Below are 22449 nucleotides of genomic sequence, written 5' to 3'. Positions count from 1 at the left end.
TCTTTTGTACATATTTTTTTTTTTTACATCTTATTACTTGTATACACACCTTTGAATATCTTATTTCATTGCAAATATAGAAATTTAAGAACATCTATGAAAAAAAAGTGTTACAACATACCATATTTAAAAGTGTAAGATAAATGTAATGCATTTTAGTAGCTTGCCCTCATAGTGGTTAATTCAAAGTAAATGTACCTGAACAAATGGAAAACACCCACCCCTGAACTCATGCAGAAAGGTATGATATTACACATGCCAAACCCATGCAGAACGTGTATTTTTATTAAACACGCAGAGCATAGCGTGTCCTATTTTGGATGTACACAAAAGGTTTAAATGATTAAAACATAAATTTATTTATTTCAGGACGTTTCGGACAAAAGCCCTTCTTCAGCTTTGTAGAAAGAAAACACAGTTTGTCTGAAATGTCGTGAAATAAATAAGTGAATAAGTGATTTTTTTATCATTTAAACCTTGTGTGTACATCTATATATACTGTGTGTATATATATATATATATATATATATATATATATATATATATATATATATATATATATATATATATATGGTAATGACGCACATATATATCCATTGGTCTAAAATGAACTTCCTTGTGTAAACACAGTCAGATTACTTTTAATCTTGCGATACTTGCGATAGCCTTCCTGCTGCTTTTCTGTTGCTGTAAATAAGTGCAATGTCAGTGATGTATGATTTGCAGCTGTAGTTCTAGCTGCAGCTATGTGGAGCGTTGTAAACAGCCCAGCACATGCTATTTTCTGTGCGGTTAATAATAAAAAAAAATATCATTTATATAATTTCTATCAGGATGTTTTTCTTTTTTTTTTGGCTCGCTTAATTATTTGGATTCAATTTAAAAAAAAAAAAAAAAAAAAAAAAAAAAAGAATACATACCGATGCATACAGTACTTCATGAGGAAGTGAACTTTGTCCAGACACCAGTGACTTGCCATAAACTAAGGCAAACTAGACTATTTCCAGAATAAACTTCACCTTCTGCAGCTGCAAAGGATTCTCAGTGAAGCACTAGATCTTAAGAAGCAGGCATGGGGAGCCAAAGGATAAAATGACACCTCCACATGGAGGTCATTTAATGAGCACATCCCAGCTTACTTCAGGCCAGGGGTCCCGCATAAGTGCTATGTATACTTTATAATGTGTTTATGTTATTAATGCACTTTTGATTATATATATATATATATATATATATATATATATATATATATATATATATATATATATATATATATATATATATATATATACTTGAACATGTTTTAAGGTTATATTATCACAGATGGCAGTGTTTGGTTACAGTATTCCTGCATAGATGAATGCCTAAGGTTAATGCTTTTCAAAGGGCTAATGCCACATGATAATACCCATAGCAACCAAATATTAGGTGAAGCTTAGTGTTAGTGTGCTGTGTAATAACATTAAAAAAAAGAAGTTTAAACTTGAAATAGCCCAGGGTGAAAGATTCAGCCAAAAAGATAATGAGTGGACAGAAATAAAAAAGACATGACCACAACACTGCTGATAATGGTAATGCTACTGATAAGAGTGTCTAGTGTAATGATCTAAACAGATTTGACTCCAGACTCCTAATATAATTCAAGGTCTTACAAGCACTCTCAGAATTGGTAATGCAAACAAGGATATTTCTCTTTTTGGAAATACAGGGAAAAGCCGGTTTACAAGTCTGAGGCTGGAGATATGAAGATCCTGAAGAATGAATCATTAACATATCTCTCGGTGCCAGGTTTTTCTTACTAGCTAGTCTGTGGTTTCCCTTGTATCCCCATGGTCCAGTGCTGGTGAGTTTTTCAGTAGGAATTTGAAAGTTTCGTTCAAACTTTTGACTGCCTCACGTCTGTCCACTCCTGCTTAGTGTTCTGAAGGGCCTGTGTCTTCTGCTCGTCCACCTGGACGTAGTCCACCCGCATCTCATCAGCAAGCATGGGTTTCTAGAGAGAGACAGAACAGATGTGTGTAAGAGACATACTGTAGGTAACGCCTGGCTGGGGTTTAAGGTACATAAGATATTACAGGTGTTTGTGCCAAAAGGAAAACAAAGACAATTATTACCCCATGGCATGCCGAGTAACATTTCATATGCATTGCCTGTGAAAAACGTTTCTATAATCACTCAGCCAGAAATATACATGCTATAATGTTATAAAGAATGCTATAGACAATTTAATAATGGTAGGGCATGCAGTGTTACAGGTATCCTTAAACTAAAATGTGTAAATATGTTGCTGAAATTATTGTTTAATAACAAGTGTCTATGTAACAACTCACTCAGCTGTATATTTTTTTGCCCACCTAGTTATGTGATGAAAGCTGGCCTTTAATAAATTATCAAAATGGAATGCTGCTCGTGAGAGCTGTGAAATTAAGGTTTATTCAGTAAACAACACGATAATGCTTCTTGCCCGCTGCAATCACAGACATTGTTCATTGTATACAGAACAGCATATTCCAGAGAAAGTCAGGAGCCGATCTGTTCTAGGAATGGCTCTTCAGAATTCCACAAGGCAGAGCTATCCATGTGCAAGCTGCGTTACATTTCATTGCTTGATTATTGGCTTCCTTGCATCAACTATTTTCTGATGTTCAGATGTTCCAATAAAAACAGCTGCATTTGTGCATTGTCCTTCATTTTTAGCTGCACAGACAAGAATGCCAAGTCATTAAAACAGATTATGGGATAAAAATAACAAGAACGATTTCCCTGCTGCTTTTGTTTGCATTGGTACACTGAACTGTATGAATTCACTGCTGAGTAGAACATTGCTTAAATTGATTATATGCTAGTAAATGTGCATTTGACCTAAGTGGACTACATACCAGGTTTAAATCATAACTCAATCACCAACCTCTATAGGACTCATATACATTTACTGGTGTATATTATACAGTGCATATTAAAGTATTCCTTTTACTGATCTTCTGCACAGTAGTATGCTTATAAACCAAGTCTAGAGTACATTCAAGTGCATGAGGTGAATATTTATACTAATTCTGTTACACGCACCAGACTGTTTCACTTGTTCATTATAAATAACCGTACCACTTAATAGAGTGTAATTACTTGCGTTTCTACAGCCTCAGGGCTATTAGTCCTATTATTTAGGACTACGCTGTTCTCAGAATCCAAAATAAAAAGTGGAAGAATGATAGGCTGGCCAAGAACATCAGGGCTTTCCTTCACCAGCTTCCCTGCCTTGAGCCGGTATTAAGGTACTGTAACTGCCTTTATTATCTTGTGTGTTGTGTTCAATGACATGAGGTGAAGTAGCTACAGTATGCATATGCATACAGGTCTAATATATATATATATGAACTCAGAAGAATACTGTTTTACTGTTTGAGATGGTCTAACCATCAGATCAACTCACTTAGAAAGTATTATGCATCTGAAAAACAAACCAGCTGCTTATGTAACCCCTCAGTAAAGTGACTGGTTGAAATGCCACAAAGACAATTCTATTTCTATTTAAACAGCTGTTGCCTGGATACTGTAAAGGCTCTGTCAACAGCTCCTGTGAAAAATGACCCAGTGTCATATTTAAAGAAAAAAGCAATGCTACACAGTCAAGTGTATTCAATAAAATATTGTTCTCCGTCTATGTGAACAGGGAGATGTAATCATACATAATTTCACAGTCCTTATAACTTGACCACTACAGACCAGATTTTCAATCTTCTCCAAATCGTCATAAGTGTTATTATTGTCAGATGAGACAAAAAACACCAATAGTCTAATAGCCTACCCACAAGCCCCTTAATAAAATGTCTGAGTTGTTTACTTCTGGCTTGGTAATTTTATTAGTTACATCTTTCCTTTTCATTCACTCACAGTCTACAGTATAAATGCACAGAACTATCCCACCAACTACATCAATAACAGTATTATCATTATGTTCCTATTTAAATGTGTTTACTTTATTTGTGGTATACATTTGTGTTAGTTTTTTGTTGTTAAATGTGTATATTAACAGGACCCAACAAAGGGTTAAGTTTGAGCCTTGATTTAAATACTTCATTTCCATTTGGTTTCAAATCATGCAGGTGTGCATAACAGGCTGCACCTGGCCTGTATGTTCACTATTGTAGAGGCTAGGGCTTAGAAAGGAGCACCAGTGGGTTGCAGCTAAAAGTTAAAACTTGTTATTATTAGTTCAAATGGATTTGTTTTGTTTTATTTATGTTAAATAAAAGTACTCGATAGCATTGCTGTTTCAATGGTGAAAAACAAATCATCCTTTCTAATGGAGGAAAGTTCAGTTCTATTCAGTGTTTGCATATGGAATGAACTACCTGACTCTGAAGAGTCCACTTCAGTTTCTCATACTAAAGGTATTGCATACAGCTTGCATACAGCTTTCTCGATCCTGTCTCAAGGGAGCGTTTTTAAATGTGACATTTTTGTTGTAGTTATATATTTTCTTCTAAAAACTTAAAATACAGCAAAGGTCAATGCTTTGCTTTCTGTGTTTTTTCTTGTGTCAATTTTTTTTTTTATTGTACTGTCACAACTATTAAAACAGCACAGCTCGGCATCACAGAATTTACTTTACAAAGACAACACTGTCTATTTAACTGATTTATTTGTGTTTAGTCTGGGATATCATGCTGAAATGGATGCACCTCAGCCATTTCAATGTTTATGATGAAAATAAAAAGATCACTAGTTGTGGTTTATTTTTCTTGGAGCCCATATAAAACAGCAGGGTGTTTTATTTGAATAAGAAACTTGAATATTTCATCATTTTTCAGCATTGAATGAAAAACTAAATAATTTAAGTATATATTGGGCTCCAGCTCTACAGATGTAAAGTGGATGTCTAGAGAAAGACGTGGCATTGATGGGAACGCATTATTTCTAACGAGACCGTTCTCAGTTTTCTCAGCAGAGGTACTGACGGCAACAGTCCCTAGAAAGAGGGGATTTAGATCATTAAAGGGAGATAAAAAAAATAAATAAATAAAAATGACTTCTCCAATATTACTACAGGAATATGTTCATATACAGTGTTTACCATAAAATGATACAGCATGCACATTTTACACAGTAAAATCTCTCTCTCTCTCTCTCTCTCTCTCTCTCTCTCTCTCTCTCTCTCTCTTTCTCTCTCTCATTTTAATTTGGTTACAGGTGTAGTATACCTTCTGAACAGGAGAAGGAGATGCTGAGTTGAAGTCCAGAGCCAGATAGTCCAGGTTAGATTTTCTCGGCAAAGGAAAGAAAATGTGCGTATTGATGGGAGAATTCCTGCGCGAATGCTCCTGCAAACACATAAAAAAACCAGCATCATTAGCATCAACAATCTTCTAACTGCACCTCCCAGCAGCTAAGTTGCTTCTTGTTAGTTTTATAAGGTTACAAATCTTTGATTCCTCTCTGCAAGTGTGCCTTTGCTAGTGCACTCCCTTCAGACTGAGACCCTGGGAGCTGCCTGGGCTGTAGAATTGGGGCACAGCATTATTCCTATCTCCTGGCTCATCCTGCACGCTGGCCTTGTCTAAGGGAGCTGGTGGTTCCCAGCTCATATCGTTATCAGCAGAAACTTTGAGGATCGATCCACATTGTGAATTATTTATTTTAACCAATTAGGATTTGATCATTACTTTGCATAGCAAGCCAGTCTGCAGCAGATTTCTTCTGTTCGATTAATTCACCTGGGCTGTAGATTTGACTATCCAGGATTACCCCAGGCTAAGGTACTGGGCTGTTTAGTTTAGTCAAATAATAAAGTCTGGAGTCTGCATGGCAAATCGAGCTTGAACCCAATATAACAAGAGAAAGTTTTTTTTATTTACTCTTTCAGACATGGTTTAATCGATGATACACTTTTATACACATTAATGATATATGGAATTAAATAAAGTTTAGGGTTCAAGAGACCGACAACAGAAAACAAAGTTAACAGAAAACAAAGTTATTCAAAACTGAACTGTGTGACTTGGGTTCATTACTGAGCACATCTGGAACAGAGTGATGATTGAAGATGGGCGGCAGAAAATTTTAGAGCTGTCAGTCCACTCAATATTATTATTATTATTATTATTATTATTATTGTTATTATTATTATTATTATTATTAGTAGTAGTAGTAGTAGTAGTAGTAGTAGTAGTAGTCGTATTATTATTATTATTATTATTATTATTATTATTATTATTATTATTACCCCCGGTGTGAAGCTGCTGTCTTCCTCCCCGAATGTGACACTGGCTGTGGCTCTTCCTGGTGCCGGGTTGCAAGGACTGGAAACACACAATCAGGGTCAAGGATGCTGCTTCTGACAGATGTGGTGAAGCAAGGCCAACACAGAGACAATTGACATGTGTTTCATGACACTGCTCTGTGACAGCCCAGACAGGCTGTGTTTCGTACACTACACTGCAGTCCAATGTTGAATTCTGTTAGTAGATACCACATTCAAAGAAAATTAGGCAACGCTACAGTACTTGTGGTGCCAAAGTGGAACATTCTATAAATATAAACTGATAGGAGTCTGGCTGCACAGATGGAAACTAGTATCTATTTTGTCAAATGCTTGTGATCTGCCAAATAGTTTAATCACAATTATATGCAATGTTAAAACACACCAAAAGCATTTCAATTAATCTAACACCATCATAACATTATCACAGTTTACTTTACCTAACTATAGCTTACAATAAAACAATCAATGCCAGTGATATACAGACCAGAACCTCACCAAGAGTATGACAATGTATTACCCTGGGACCTACATCCAAAGCATCTGCAATAGTATATCATGACTGTGATGGGGTGAAAGCCCCTTACATGTATACAGGGTTTATTTTGCTGATTTATTTGAGGTAAATAGCTTCTTTATTTTGATACTTCTCATTCGCTCCTGTATTCTACAGTATAAATGTGCAGAATTGTTTCCTCAACTGCATCAATAACAGCATTACCGTATCTTTATTTTCAGATTTAAATGTATTACTTTATAAATGTTCCCAGGAAATAATTAATTTAGAGCCTTAGATCTGTTAATGTCCATGTGAATGCAGCTGGCCAGGCTGAATTGCTTAATTGTTTAGCAATTTATCCTGGCCCACCTGTATTTTAAGCACAGCCATTTACGCTGGCAGTTTGTTCACAAGACAGTCTTTAATATAACGCGTTCAAAATGAAGGTGTCAGTACCGATAATGAATGCATCTGGACTGAATCATCAGCTTTGCATGTAACTTGGCTGTTTAGTTAACTAAAATCTGCATAGCCAATTAAATCCATTGAAGTCATCCAATCTCGGCACTGCAGGCAAGCCTTTAATCCATAACAATCCCCTTTCCTGCCCGTTTCCCCTGATTGTGTCTTCTGTGAGTGTCAAAATGGAATCTTCATAAAAAATAAAACCTGAACATAACGCAGTAGCTTCTGGCTCAAGTGGGACAAAACCCTCCGAACACTGGGGTCTGGTAATGTTGGTATTCCACTACCTATCCTCGAATGCAGCATGTTCTAGCTGTTATGCACGGATTGTTAAGAATGCTTGAATAGAATTTAGTGTTATGAGGTTCATTTGTTTGTTTTCATTCAATTTGTGTACTTTTTGTGTTATTATGATTTTTTATTTTGTCCTGGTTTTAACTACCGGCAAATAAACTAAAATGTATTCAAAGGAAATGCTGGGTATGTAAATAATATACCGGTAGTTTTAACTTGGTCAGTTGAACAAATGCAAAGTTGAAGCCAACAGCTAAACCGCATGTGAACTAGAGACTGGAGTTGTCTATAAGGGTGTGACACCAGCTGACTTCCTGTTTCTTTTGTGGTTTAAATTCTGTGAAATGCAAAAGCCAGGCAGCTCGGACAGATACTGGTGCAGGCTTGAGAAAAATGAGAGAGAAGAAACTGACCTCTTTTAAATTAATTTTACTCTTATCAGAGTATATGGATCAACGTTTGAGCTAGACTAGGGTGTTTCTTACACGGTACTGTACTTACAAGGGCTCTGTCGATGATCTTATGAGAGGCATATGGATAGGATGTTCCCTGATCGTGGTAAGGCCTCTCAGATCCAGTGGCGGAGGTCTTGCTGTGCTCAACAAAGCAAATGACAAAAAGTTCACTTTTTAATTAGCGGTATCAGGGATAGGAGCAATAAATAAATAAATAAATAAATAAATAAATAAATAAATACACAATTAAAAAATAAAATAAATTCTGGATATAGATATTGTTTCTTTTTCAATACTTGAGCTTAATTGATTTCATTTTTTTAATAAAAGCAGCTGTGCGCAGTGTTTGGAGCTGCTGTGTGCGTTCTCTCACCTCTCTGGAGGGGCTTCAGGTGCCTTTTCACTGGGGGAGGTCCTGGTTCTGTGTTTCCGTTGGACAGCAGGAACTTTGTGCTGGTGGGGCTCATGGGGATGTACCCGTCGGAGGGGCAGTCGAAGGTAGAGATGGAGGGAGAGGCTCCAGGGTTCATGGGCACATAACTGTCCTCGGGTATGTCCACTGGGCTTGGGCTGTATGCTGGAACCCTCCTGGGCTGAAAGCAAAATACATTTCAAATTAGACACCTGTCTAAATTACATGGCGTTTCATTTGAAAACCTCCAAAAAGCTGGACTGTTTTGAAATGAGGTTATTGTGTTTAGGTTTTTTATTGGTCGTTTCATTCGCCACACCTAATGGCTTTTATTTATAAAATATCTGACAAGCTACTTACCAAATTAAGACTCAGCCTCTTGTCCCGGCTCCTTATAGAGATCCCTTCAAATTCAGCTGCAAAAAAAAACCTTAGGGTTTAATTTGACTAAACCTATACCCTTGCCAAGACAGGCCACAGCTGGATTTTTAGAGCATTTTACAGCACTGGGGAGAATTTCAGTGACCTACTGTGCATACAGTTTGCGAGTTACATGAAAGGTGTGCTGCATACTCAGGTCCTGGTATTCTGTATAGTATACTATGGAGTTTGTGCAGGTTTTGTAGTACACTGTAAGAGAGTGTCTCATATTTCATACCCAGGGCTGCTCAGTAATGCACATTCATCTCAGTATGGATTACCTCTCCTGACGTTATCCAGACCGGACAGGGAGATTCTTCGCTGCACACCGCTTGCCGGCACAGCGTAGGCACCGTTTCCGTTCACGAGCATTGTGTGGGCCGTGAACTCCTCCTGCCGTCGCTCAGAGAAGCTCTTGGGCTTGGGGGGCCGTGGCGGGGGCGTGTTCCCGTCTGGAGTGCCCCCCAGAGCGGAGGCGACGAGGTTCTTATCGAACCGGAAGATCTGGGGCTGGGCGTGGGCAGTCAGTGGGGATGAAGAGGTGAAGTCCCGGGACGAGGCGCCCCGCTCGAGCGGCGTGAAGGTGCTAGGGTCTGTGGAGGACGAGAATGCCGTGTCCAGAGGCGAGAATGGAGACGGGGGCTGATAGGAGCTGAGCGGGGAAAGGATCACGTCTTCAAACACGCTGTCTGACGAATTCTGCTCCAGCCACCTGTCTGTCTGTGACCAGGTGTTACACCTGAAATAAACAAACAATCGAATACATCAATAAATAAATAACAAAACAAAAAAAAAAACAGATACTGAAAAAACAAACCCCTGCTCAAATAACCTCAAAGAACTGGCTTACCAGATTGAAGCAAACAAGCAGCAAGGGTTTTATTTGCATTGGAATAGCATGGTGTAAACAGTACGGATAACCTAGCGTGTTTGTTGTCAGTTGAGATGTGTGATGTGTTTCGTGGAACTTGCCTGGGGATGTTGATTCTTCCGCTCTCGCACTGTGACAGGAAGAGGTAGTCCGGGGGCAGACTGGAGTCAGACTCGCTGTGGCTCTCCTCCGTGGTGTTGGTGTCCGTGTCGGCGGTGAGGTCGTGCGCCGAGAACGAGATGTCGTCTGTGACCCTGGAGGTGTGGGTGGAGGCCGAAGGGGAGGGCTGCAGAGAGGAGGCAGTCTGGGAAAGGCTCTCCACCGAATCTACAAGAGCAAGACAAAACACAAGGGCAACGGTCAGCCTAAAGATCCAGGAACACAAAGCCACCTTTTCAGCAACAGCGGCATGAAACCTGGTTCCAGGAGACCTAGTTTGAAGCGACTTTGATAAGATTGTAGGTCCATAAACGTTTTCATCCTGTTGGGGGGTAATTGGAAATACTGCATACATTTGTAAAGCATGATTGCACACAAGGTACAATGATGATGATGATGGGTATTTCAGTTGGTAATAGCAGGGCCCCTGTGAGATTAAGCTAGGCAAATTGAGGTTTTTACAATGCACTGCAATGGACTGAATTGAGGTCAGACTTGCCATGCCTAAATTAGAACTTGCTTTTGTAAACAAAAAAACACATGAACCATTTTTCTGTTTCCAGCGAGCCTCTGCTGTCATAGCAGTTTAACAAGATCACCCTCTTTGCAAGGTGTGCCAGCTCACTGCAGTGCGTGCTGATGCATTAACAACACTCCTAATCCATTAGAGAACTGCACCGCTCCACCCTGACCACACCATGACTGTTTACTGGGACCATAAAACCCTTTCCCGACATGCACATGACATCACGTCATCTCGTTTGTGAGTCAAAAACAAGCGTTAGAGGGACACAAAGGGACAGAGGTTGACAGAATGTCTTCCCTTTTTCGGGATGGACATAATAAAACAGAACTTAACTACTTTTTTTTTTTTTTATAACAGAATGATTATTAATAGGTTTTGAGGAAGATATCGGGTTGTTTTCATAGCCCCTCCCTTATCTAGTGTGCCCATTCCTGTAAGTGCCATTTTTTCCTGGATGCAATTCAAATGAACACTGACTGACAGAGTGTTCCCTCTCAATTCCATTGCGTTTTATTGTATTATTATTATTATTATTATTATTATTATTATTATTATTATTACTATGAACTGATAAGCCAGCTAGCAGGCTGGACTGGAACTCCAAATTCAATTTAAAAGATATTGGAGTTATTTTTCAGGATTCCCTTGTAATGAAGAGTTCACTTTCCATGTGGACACGAATGCTCCCTTCCTAAACACACAGTCTCAGCTTTAAATTGCAGACCCCATTTACAGATCATAAACAGCCCCTGGCCATGCACAGTATATTGTATGTCTCTCCCATCGGCACCTCAGAATAGCCTGCACGATTGAATTAATCGCGCTGGCGCAAAGCAAACGGTAGAACTAACATGTTCACAAATTCAGATCATATTGCCCGAGTACATTTGACAAACAAGACACGTTTTATAACATAACCGCATTACTAATTTATTTAAAGGAACATATTCCAATCCCTGCATTTTGACTTTGATACAGCAGTTTTTTTCTAATGCTAGAATGCACAGAGAACCCATCTGAAGAACAATCAGATTCAGCTTGAAACGAGGTCGATTGACACTGGGAGGCAATGCAGTAATTTGTATTGGTTTCTACAGCTGTTAACAATAAGCATTCCAACTAATTCATTCCTCTAAGCAGCATCTAGGGCAGTGGCAGAGCTGTTATTTTAATAACGCAACGTATATGGCGCTAATAACCCTCCAGGTCAGTTGTGCTCACATTTATCTGGTGTAAAAGATTCCCGGGAGGTGGGCATTCAAGCTGCTATGGCTGTACAAATCCAGGCTGCACCGCTCTAATTCAACCACCAGGGGGCACAGCTCTGACGGCTGGTTGCTCTCCTGCATCCCGAGTGGCTGAGGACGCTCTCTGGTTAAACGTAACTGCTGAGCTGCAGCGTATATATCAGAGAATCCCTTTTCAAGGTGCATTTACCATTTCAAATAGAACAAGAACAGAGCAGGGCTGTGAGTCGTCAGTGTTATGGAAAGCCCCATATTAATCTCCCCTTTAAGGAGAACTAGGTGAAAGTTTACGAGTCTGACGTGCTTAAATGTCACCTAGATAGCCCCAAATATATATATATATATATATATATATATATATATATATATATATATATATATATATATATATATATATATATATATATATATATATGCGTGTGTGTGTGTGTATATATATATATGTATATACACACACACACACACACACACACACACACACACACACACATATATATATAAACTAGAAGGCATAAAGTGCACCACAATGCTTGTTATTAGAGGTGCAAACCAATGCAAGGCAATTTATAAATGCCTTATTGCAAAAAAGGTCTCAATAAAGATCCAGATACGTTTATCGCTGTTGGCAAAGGCTTGTAGCTTGATGGTAGACCTTTTAGAGACGTCTTGGTTGCACACTCATCCTATAACTTCTATTTATAAGAACATGACCACTGCAAATTACTTATTAAAACTTATTACATTTTATTGTTAAAAACAAAAGCAGCATATAAACAGGTATCTATACACTATCTATGATAGATAGCTATGCAGCGTTAGCTCAGTGGCGCGCAGAGGCAGGGGCGCTTATCTGACGGAGTGTGAGGTCTCTTGGGGCAGGACAGGAGCTGCAGTGTTTAGAAAAGGCAAGGCTGCTGCTCTGTATAATTCATGGACATCACAGGGATCACTGACAGACACCCACGCAATCAAATTCGGGAACAGGCTGTCCCAAAGTCTGAGCAATCTATTCTTTGATCAATATCTGTATGTATGTATGTATGTATTTATGTATGTATGCACTGTGTGAACATGTACATTTCACTACCTGTTTCACAGACTCTATACTATAGCCTACTCACTTATACATTATGTATAAGTGAATTATGCACAGCAGAATTTGTTATTGGCATTGACATCCCTCAGTTACAGAAACTCTACATCATGAAAACCATTAAAAGAGAATCTGTTTTCAGAGAAATGTATATAAATAAATAAATACATAGTGTGGATATTCAGTGCAAAGAGAGTCTTAGGGAGTAGAGTTGTCAGGAATGTTCATGCTGGCATTTAAAAAAAAAAAAATCTTTCATTCATAGCATTGCGATACAGTACGGTTTGAAAGCTACATAAAGAAAGCGGTGATTAAAGACTCATGAGGCTCTCCTGTCTTTAATGCACACTGATCCTGTTACAGGGATCAGATCTTAGAAGTGGAATCAAGGCTGCATATATCACTACAGCCTGAAGGTTAGTAAAGGGCTTTCACCACCAGCCTCCTGGAGCTCACCGCGTCAGTCCAGGCACTGAGGACCCGTGCTCTGTATTCTATCAAACCATGCAAATTAAATATTACATTCCTGCGATTTTCTGACTTCGCTTGGTTTGTTAGTTGCATGTGTTTTTTTTGTTTCTTTGATTCAGGATATGCTGATTTATCAAGTACAACATTACAAATCTTTAAACTTACTGGTATCTCCCAACTTTCATGTGCTGAAGGCCACTTACAAACAGACCAATGGAAAGAAATTGACAGAGAGGGATAAAGTAACAGCCTTGTTTTATTCTAGCTTTTGAAATGCCTGAATAGCCCAGAGTGTGTAAAAAAAACAGCAAAGAAGCTTAACGAGATTCAACACAAGAACAACGATACCAGGGTGATAATGTTGCCAGTGCTATCACTCCTCTAAGTTACTGCAGTGAAAATGCATCATGTAAGACCACACTGCTACTGCACACCCACAGCGTGCTCGTGACTTGAATTGCTGAAACTGAAAATCCCTGCAGCATTGAACCGACATTCCCAATGCTGCGGTTTTCGCATTTAATGCAGATAGCAATCTGCAGTTAAAATTGTAGTTGCAATGTTGGTACAGTAACGTGACTGCAGCGGTGCAGATCAGAAGTGAGATATGGAAGTTAAAGTGCAGTTCATATGAGAATGTGGCGCAGTGGTCAGAGCAGAAGACTGGAGGCTTCCTCCTCCTCCTCCTCCTCCTCCTCCTCCTCCTACTGTACTCAGCTCAGCCTGACCTCCCTGGGGGGTGAGTCGCTTTACCTCCCCCACAATGACTTCAAATAATCATTTGGATGTGAATCCTGGCAAGGCAGGGTCCCTTTGAAAGATTATATTTACAGCTCATCTGTGCTGTTCTTAGCTTTTTTAAATGGTTTTCTAAGTGCTATACCTATACCGGGTGTACATGGTGTTTTCTTAAGCATTAAATTTCGATTAGTTTTTCTTCCCAAACGAGTGACTGTTGATGTAGGTTTTATTGGGTGTGGAAAGTGCTGAGAATTCAACCTGACTTTACATACGATCCTATTAGAATGAGTTACTGAGGCTGCTCCACTATAGTTTTACCAGCATCTCAAAGCACTTTGCAAAGCAAGTAATTAACTGCAGTGGACATCTCAGCATACATTATGCACTGAGCAATACTCTACACACATACAGTAAGTCACAAACTCTCATGCTTCTCTTTTAGTTTCAGTTGTTTGGTGTGTTTTTGGGCGTGCGTCTGTGCGTGTGTGCTCCAGTTCAATGGATCACTGGCAGTACCAGGCTGATGAATCATACAGTGTGCCAGAGTACATACAGTTCAGCTTTACAGGATCCCGTTATGAAGATGCCTGTGGATGTTTCTTGACTCTCTTTCTGACATGGTCTTATCTGCACTCCCATACAATCTATACAAAGCTCTCTGACATTCTGCAGTCTCTATTAATGCACAACAAGAAGTGGTTAAACTGAAAAAGATAAAGCAGTACAGCCTTTCAAACCTCTCAAAACCACAGCGTGTCTTTTTAGATATACCAGTAGCAAAACAAACAGTATCCATCTCTCTGATCCCCTCTATTTTAAAAGCTGTTGTTAACCTTTTCTATGTCGTCATCATCTCTCACTCTGTCTCTGGGTTAGGGTTAGGGTTAACACAGTGGTGCTGTGCAGAAGTGTTGAAATGGGTTAGGGTTAACACAGTGGTGCTGTGCAGAAGTGTTGAAATGGGTTAGGGTTAACACAGTGGTGCTGTGCAGAAGAGTTGAAATGGGTTAGGGTTAACACAGTGTTAACACAGTGGTGTCGTGCAGAAGAGTTGAAATGGGTTTGGATATTTACTGTTTAAAGCACATTTAATTCTGGCAGCCCAGTCTAACAATAATCTCACTTTTTTTTTTTGTTAGAAATCTTATGTGAGACACGGTGCCAGTAACAGATTAAAAAAAAAACAAAAAACTAAAAAAAACATTGTATTGGAGAATCTCAATAAATCCATTAAAACCATTTTTTAAAATACATTATGAATTTTCACGGTCCACGAAATGAACAAAATAATATCTGCATGACTAAGATAAGTGGGAGATTTAATTTCCAAACTGGGAATCAGGATACATCAATCACACTCCTCCTTGTGTAACCAGAGGCGTTGAATAAAAGCTTGACACTCATACATGAGGCCCCTTCCCACCCACAGCCAGGACTGTTTTCACAATTAACATGTTACTGAAGTGAAAAACACCCTAGTGTTCTGTCAAAGGGATACACTGTCAGAATGCTGATTTAACAGCTTGGTACACCTGCGTTTGTTTCTCCAATGCAATGATGTGGTAGGCGTACCTGTACCACTAAATGATACTCCTTGCAAAGAAAAGTGTAACCTCAAAAGTACATTGCCCAGAAGGATGAAGGAAATGCCAAAAAAAATTAATTTACATTCTATTCCACTGTTCATATAGATGAAAGATAGGGAGCCCCCCCCCCCCCCCCCACACACACACATTCGTTTCAAAGTTATTGAAGGGAAATCCCCAGAACAATTCGTCTGCAACTGAAACGTACAAAAAAAAATACTATACTGTTTGCAAAAACACAATAGTACTATATGCACGCTGCGTGTGATGTGAATCAAATAAATACAAAAAAAATGAACTGAATCATACTACAGTATTTAGACTATTGAAGTGTATATTAAACTGAATATTGGGGTGTACTTTTAAAACCCCTGTTGCTGTTTTATTGTTCTACAACGCTTCCACCATCGAGATGTACAGGCATGACTGTGTTTCTTTCTTTCTTTGTTTAGTGCCTCTGATGGTCCCTGTAGGGCAGGCCATGCTTTGGTGTGAAGGTGTGGTACAGTGAGCATTGTGATCGTGTCGGATCCTCTCTCGCTGCCCTCTGATGAACTTTGTGTAAAGAAGTCTTACAAAGACATACACACCACATTTTTTGCTCCAGTGCAAAGGATAACAAAACTGTTCTGATATCGACAAGAAACCACTTGGATGCACTTAAGAGTCCATATCCCTTTTGAACACAGTGATCGGCAGGGCTGAATTCAGCTTCTAAATGGTGTATATATATATATATATATATATATATATATATATATATATATATATATATTGCTTCACAATTGTTCTGATATTTGCATGGGCAGATCAGGGTACAGTTTATTTTTGTTTGTTTAGAACTAGGAACCATATGGACATCTTTATAAGTATAATTAAAAAAAAACAACCCTCAAAGGCATTATTAAAACGTTGCTTGAATGTTATATCATCACCATAGACACACGGTAAACCCATAAACTCAATGCCTAAGTGCCTAAGCACACACTCAAGCAGAAAGCATTAAAACAGCACTCTATCTGTTTGGACACTGTTAAGGACCTTGACCTTGTGTTGTTTAAAACACTGCTAGGTCTGCTTAGCAGCCACTGTGTTGATCAGACTTTCCATTAAAACATGCTGCATGTACTGCAACAAGTGGACTACATTAAATCTGATTTTCAATATGCTGCAATGCAGTTCTAGTGAGAAAACACAGGGTCCTTCATTTAAAAACAGAACATGTATTTCATTATATGTGTACTCTTTCTATTTAACTGCTTGTGATTGCCAGGACTACAGTAAGCAAGAAGCCTCTTGCATCTGACTTCTGTACCAGGTTGTCTGGATTGTGACAGAGTGTGCCTATTATTGCTAATCGGTACGAGCGTTCAGATGCAGCAGCAAAGGGGTTAACAACAAAATCAATCTGTTTTCAGCGTAACCACTGTGAAATGCTGAGCTGAGATCTGTAAATAGTGAAATGCTTATTAAAGGATTAAGACCATATTCAGGAAACACTTAAAAGAACATGCAAAGGGTGTAACTATGTTTAGACTGAAAGTGCACACTTCTTGAAAATGTCCTGGTATTGAAAATCAGGTAAACAGTATTGCATTAAACAAGCGCTGTGCTCTCAAACATCATGTGAGATGTCCAAACGTCTTCAGCCAGTCCTGCCTGCCAGACAGAGGCTATGATACAGCCCTGTTAGTGTGACAAAGAAAGCTCAGATAGACCCACCTTATTTCTGCAAGATCTCTAAATATAGTAACTTTAGAGAAGTTCACTAACCACGTCAAAACACATCAAAGAGCCTGTGAGCTCGGAGTGACCTCGACGTCTCTTGTAATGCTGACCCTTTCATTCTATGAGGAGCTACTGTCAAGCACAAGATAACCTCGAGCAGACCAGACCCCAGATGTATTTGAGGCACTGTGGAAGGAGACAAGGAGGGCCTTGCTGGTTTTAAGTGACAAGTAAACCCATTATCACATTGCTGTTAGCGGAATCCGAAAGGAATGCAACTGCAAGGGGAATCTCTCTCGCTTTCATTGAGATTCCAAATCCCGTTACTCTGCCATAAGACAATATGGTGCAGTCTGGGTAAAAAAAACGTCACAAAGGTCCATTGACAGCACAGCGAATGCAGCATGTCACCGAGCTGCGTAACTGATTTGGTCAGACTGTGGAAGCAGCACATAGCTGACTTTTTAATACTCAAATTCACAAACAGCAAAAAAAAAAAAAAAAAAAAAAAAAGGAAAGACCAAAGCACATTTCATTTAACAGCTATTGCCCTCGTAATTCTGCCATCATTCGTTGCTAGCTGTTACATTTTTTTTTTAAAATTTACCACGCTTTTTGAAACAAAGGACGCATGTAAAATGTAGAAGTTACAGAATTTGGAATCGATGGTCGCTTATAGAATTGTGACTGAAGGGCTCACGTTTGCATGTTTCCAAAGAGGATGGGAATTGTACTGTGCAATGCTGTATATCTGGTTCATTGTAAATCCAGTCCCCCAGGAGCTGGTTGTTGTTTTTTAAACTGTAATAGCAGTGGCACCACCTTCATCTGAGCCCCTGCTGGTTTTGTAATAGGGGTTGTTGATGCTGTTAATGCATGATGGTTGAGGGCTAGAGCTTGTTTGCAGATCTATGTAAGTGTTTGAGTGCCTGATGCCCATTGGAAACTATGTATTTTTTTTTATTTTATTTTTTTACTCATGGAATAACGTGAGTGCATTAACCAGTGAAAAGGAAACTCCTTCTCTTCACACATACTGTAACAACCAGTTCATCTTTACATACAATACGGTATGCTGTCAAATTGAGCCAATTAGCACCTAGAAGCATTATTCAATTGGAACTATAGCGTGCAAGTGTGTCTCAGTGACAGTGGATGTTTAATAATACATTAGTTTATTGTAATATGTTATTTTTCTTGCACATGTAAACTCTGATCTTTTTTTATTACTGTTTTTGCTAGTTTTAAAAATCCATGTTCATGTTCTGTCATAGATTCAGCTTGTATTGAAAATCCCAATTAGCTGTTTAAAGGGATTATTTATTTTTTATTTTTGAAAGGCTTACTGTACATGGCAGATTTGCATGCCACATTTAAACATGGGAAAGACGCCAAACTAAGAGATCTAAGCACATCTTCAGGGGGTGTCCACAACCAGGCACAAAACCTTTTTTTCTGCAGGCAGCCTAAATGAAAACCAAGTATTAACAATATCAGGAGTAGAAACATAAAGCGCTAAAAGAAAGAACGCATTTTCCACTTTAAAAAAGGAGGAGTTGTCTGGAGGTGTTGTATGTGGTTCTACTGTATGATACCTACTGTATGGTTGCCTTTGTGTGCCTCGGGCTGGCTGTGTACAGTATCACTGTTTTCATATCTTTCCATTTGTTACGGGCAATCTGAGTCATTATCTTTTATTGTTGTTTATGCAGTAGGCTGTTACTAGTGATCCACATGAGTGATCAGCATTGGAGGCAAGTCAATGCACACCACACTTTCAGAATCATTTAGAAATCCCAAAACAACTGTAATCCTCACCCCTTGCACCTCCCACCTCTATTTTACCTTACGATTCTCAACTTCGAATAGAGTGCATCAGAACTTAATGAGGATTTTAAAAATGATGTTTTTCACATGGCTGGGCTGACATGGTTGTAATCAGCCCTCTGAATCACTGACATGGACCTGGTGGAAGATTAGGAGGTCCCTACTGGACCATACGAACAGGATGGTTTCCTCCTACAGTACCTGTCCCATCATCCAGGGGCCCGAAGTGGCAGATCTGGCTGATGTTGTGCACCCAGGTGTTCATCTCCTCCTGGGTCTTGGCCACCAGGTAGAAGGTGCGGAAGGAGGTCTTCACTACGAAGATGTGGTTGTTCATGAACTCCCTCTTGACCACGCCAGCGTCGGAGCGTGTGTGCATGTGGACCCCGCACTCGTTCAGGTCGATCACACGCAGCGGCTTTTTGGAGTTCTTGTTGCGGTAGTACTCCAAGACGTCAGGGTTTCCACTCATCCGCCCCCGGCGCAGCACGAACCAGCGCTTCCGCCAAGCCTATAGACAATGGAGAAGCACAGCAAGGGAGTGAGCCAGAGAGAATTGCTAGGGTTGTGAAGTGAAGGGTTAGCTGAGCCCAATTCACACAACAGGTTTGAGGACTGTTTTGTTAAGAGTTTTTTTTCTTTTCTTTAAAGCCCACACTGTATTGATAAATGAGATCATATTATTATTATTATTATTATTATTTATTTCTTAGCAGACGCCCTTATCCAGGGCGACTTACAATTGTTACAAGATATCACATTATTTTTACATACAATTACCCATTTATACAGTTGGGTTTTTACTGGAGCAATTTAGGTAAAGTACCTTGCTCAAGGGTACAGCAGCAGTGTCCCATACCAGGGATTGAACCCACAACCCTCCGGTCAAGAGTCCAGTGCCCTAACCACTACGCCACACTACTGCTCATAGTTCATACAGCTTTTTACAGCTGTTTTAGATAGGGTTTATTAATTTGTTAAGATTTTTCAAAGCACTAAGAGAATGTTTAGAAGCAAACAAACAAAAAAAGTCTATAAAGTTTGGTAAAGTAGACTCGCTGTATGAGAAAAGACTCCACCTTGCCAGTGGTAACAATCAGAAAACATACTGTTTTAAGGACTTTGGTGCTAGATTTGTCCACACCTGATTTAACAAAGACTGTACCTAACTGTTTCTAAGTCAAATGGAAATGCTGGTATGTAAATGATATTGTGTTTTTATGAAGCGTTTACAAACTGCATTGGCCTCACATTCAGACACCACGACTTTTATTTTTGGTCAGGCTTTTTGTGGGGAAATACAGCATTTCCCAGAATCAGAAAACGTTTGAAAGAGGAAGTTAACTGTACACAATGTATGGCCTGCCTCAAACCTACTGCCAGCTATTTCTATAAGAATGCAGTTCTTGAGAAAGGAGAGCAGTAAATACAACTGCTTTTTCTTTCTTTTTTTACCCTTGTAATGGGAGGAGGATGTATTTGCCCCTTTTGTTTCATGGTTGCTTTTACAAACAGGAAGGCATTGTTCATTTTAGAGATGACATATAGTAGTACACTGTGATTGTATTAATTCTGGATGCATGGATAAGAAGACTATCCAGATCCTTTACTTATATGACTAATACAACTCATTTCATTTCTGCTATCCGATTGTTGTTCACTGGCTTTCTGCCTATTAAAAAATAGTTGCTATTTTCACTAGCTTCACTAGCACTAGGCCTGAATTACATTGAATATATAATAGATCTAGCACTACTACTACTCCCTGGATCTAACAAGCAACAACTGTGTGGGAGAGCCAATAGTAATTTTCATATGAGTATTGCTGAACAAAACGGGGAAATAGCACATTTGCATGTGTACTAAGGCATAGTATCACCTGTAAAACAACTTTTCTTTCCACAGAACTTTATTCAAATGAATGTTAGTCATGGTTAAATTGAACTGGCAGTGTGAAAAAGTGTATTATTATTATTATTATTATTATTATTATTATTAGTACTATTAATAACTTTAGACTTTAAACTGACTTGTGTTCAAAGACAGGATTCTTTTTCTTTTACACATTTCATGCAAACTAAGAAACTGCCTGTTTATACCACAGACACCCACCTAATCATGTACAGTATGATACATCTAATGAATGTGGTTGTCAATTCACACTTATGAAGGCTGACATAACTAGACAGCAATAACCGTTTACAAACGGGAGGTACATGCGGCTTAATTAACAGAGGCTCACGAAGATCCAAGAGAGTGCATTCGGCTACAACAAAGACTTGTGTGTGTGTGTGTGTGTGCGTGCGTGTGTGTGTGTGCGTCCTCTCTGATGATCCTTTCACTTTCAGCAGAGTCGAAGCGACGCGTCACAATCCGAGACACATTTCAGGTGAGAGGCCTGAGCAGACAGACGCTGGTGCAGAGAAGCTTCAGAGCTGATCTAACGTCTATTATAAAAGCATACAGTGCGGTGTGCTGGGCAGGCTGCTGCTACAGGGCTGACCGCTTTGCACTGCAATCCAGACAGCAGGGCTTCTTGTGACTGAGTACACTGACACATACCCAGTTCTGACAAGCTGTTCATTTAACTGGCTAGCTCTGAGTCACTCAAATTGAAACTAATGAAGAAGAAACAAAAACAAAACAAAAACATTAACCAGCTCCATTGGAAACTCTAGAAAGGGAAGGGCTAAATTGAGGATAGACATTTCAGTTACATGTAAAACAGTCCTAGTGGGTTTTAGTAGTAGTGCTTACTAAGCCAGTTGCTAAATTATATATTATATATGGCAGCTGATTTGTATGATTCCTAACTTAGCGACAATGAGACAGATGATATAGGACATGCAAAAACCTACTGCAAAAGTATTGAAAAAAATCTGCTGTAAACTGCTGTCATCCACACCAGCAGTGAGTACAGTACACTGTACTTTTCAATTGCTGGTGAAGTAAATTGTCACAAGTTTGACATGGTTGTGTTATGATGTTCAACAGGGATTTCTTGTGTATATATATATATATTACTGAATGTTGCATTGCAGCACCATATCTCTAAATACCAGTGCTCTCATGACATCAAGGCCAGTAGATTGTTAATGCAAGGAAAATAAACAGGAAGTTGGGCAAAGTGGATCTATCAGTTACCGAACCACAAACCACTTTTTATTCGTTTTTTTACATCTGAAGAGAAATGTGTAAAGAGTATGTAAGCGCGCATATTATTATTATTATTATTATTATTATTATTATTATTATTATTATTTATTTCTTAGCAGACGCCCTTATCCAGGGCGACTTACAATCGTAAGCAAAAACATTTCAAGCGTTACAATACAAGTGCATATATACAAGTTTACATATGAGTTTTCAATTCACTTTAATTCAAAGTACAAAGCG

The 22449-nt window shown here is 39.0% G+C and overlaps 1 protein-coding gene across 2 annotated transcripts in view; it reads right to left on the bottom strand.

Annotated features, from left to right (window-relative positions):
• Nucleotides 1–1275: 1275 nt before the first annotated feature.
• LOC117963280 (GRB2-associated-binding protein 3-like) overlaps nt 1276–22449 on the bottom strand; it is a 32224-nt gene continuing 11050 nt past the window's right edge. The window contains exons 2-10 of one of the 2 annotated variants that reach the window (XM_058989496.1): nt 19255–19564; nt 9777–10002; nt 9086–9543; nt 8745–8800; nt 8346–8565; nt 8019–8109; nt 6224–6299; nt 5202–5321; nt 1276–1993 (exon numbers count right to left, since the gene is read on the bottom strand). In XM_058989496.1, coding sequence (XP_058845479.1) covers nt 1877–1993; nt 5202–5321; nt 6224–6299; nt 8019–8109; nt 8346–8565; nt 8745–8800; nt 9086–9543; nt 9777–10002; nt 19255–19564 — 1674 coding nt within the window. In that variant the 3' untranslated portion in view covers nt 1276–1876. Of the gene's footprint in view, nt 1994–5201; nt 5322–6223; nt 6300–8018; nt 8110–8345; nt 8566–8744; nt 8801–9085; nt 9544–9776; nt 10454–19254; nt 19565–22449 lie in introns of those variants that run through there. The other variant, XM_058989495.1, reaches the window with a different exon arrangement.

Source organism: Acipenser ruthenus, chromosome 16 (assembly GCF_902713425.1).
Source record: "Acipenser ruthenus chromosome 16, fAciRut3.2 maternal haplotype, whole genome shotgun sequence".
Classification (NCBI taxonomy): Eukaryota; Metazoa; Chordata; class Actinopteri; order Acipenseriformes; family Acipenseridae; genus Acipenser; species Acipenser ruthenus.
Note: the sequence above shows the minus strand (reverse complement) of the source record. Positions and strands in the feature narration are given on the sequence as shown.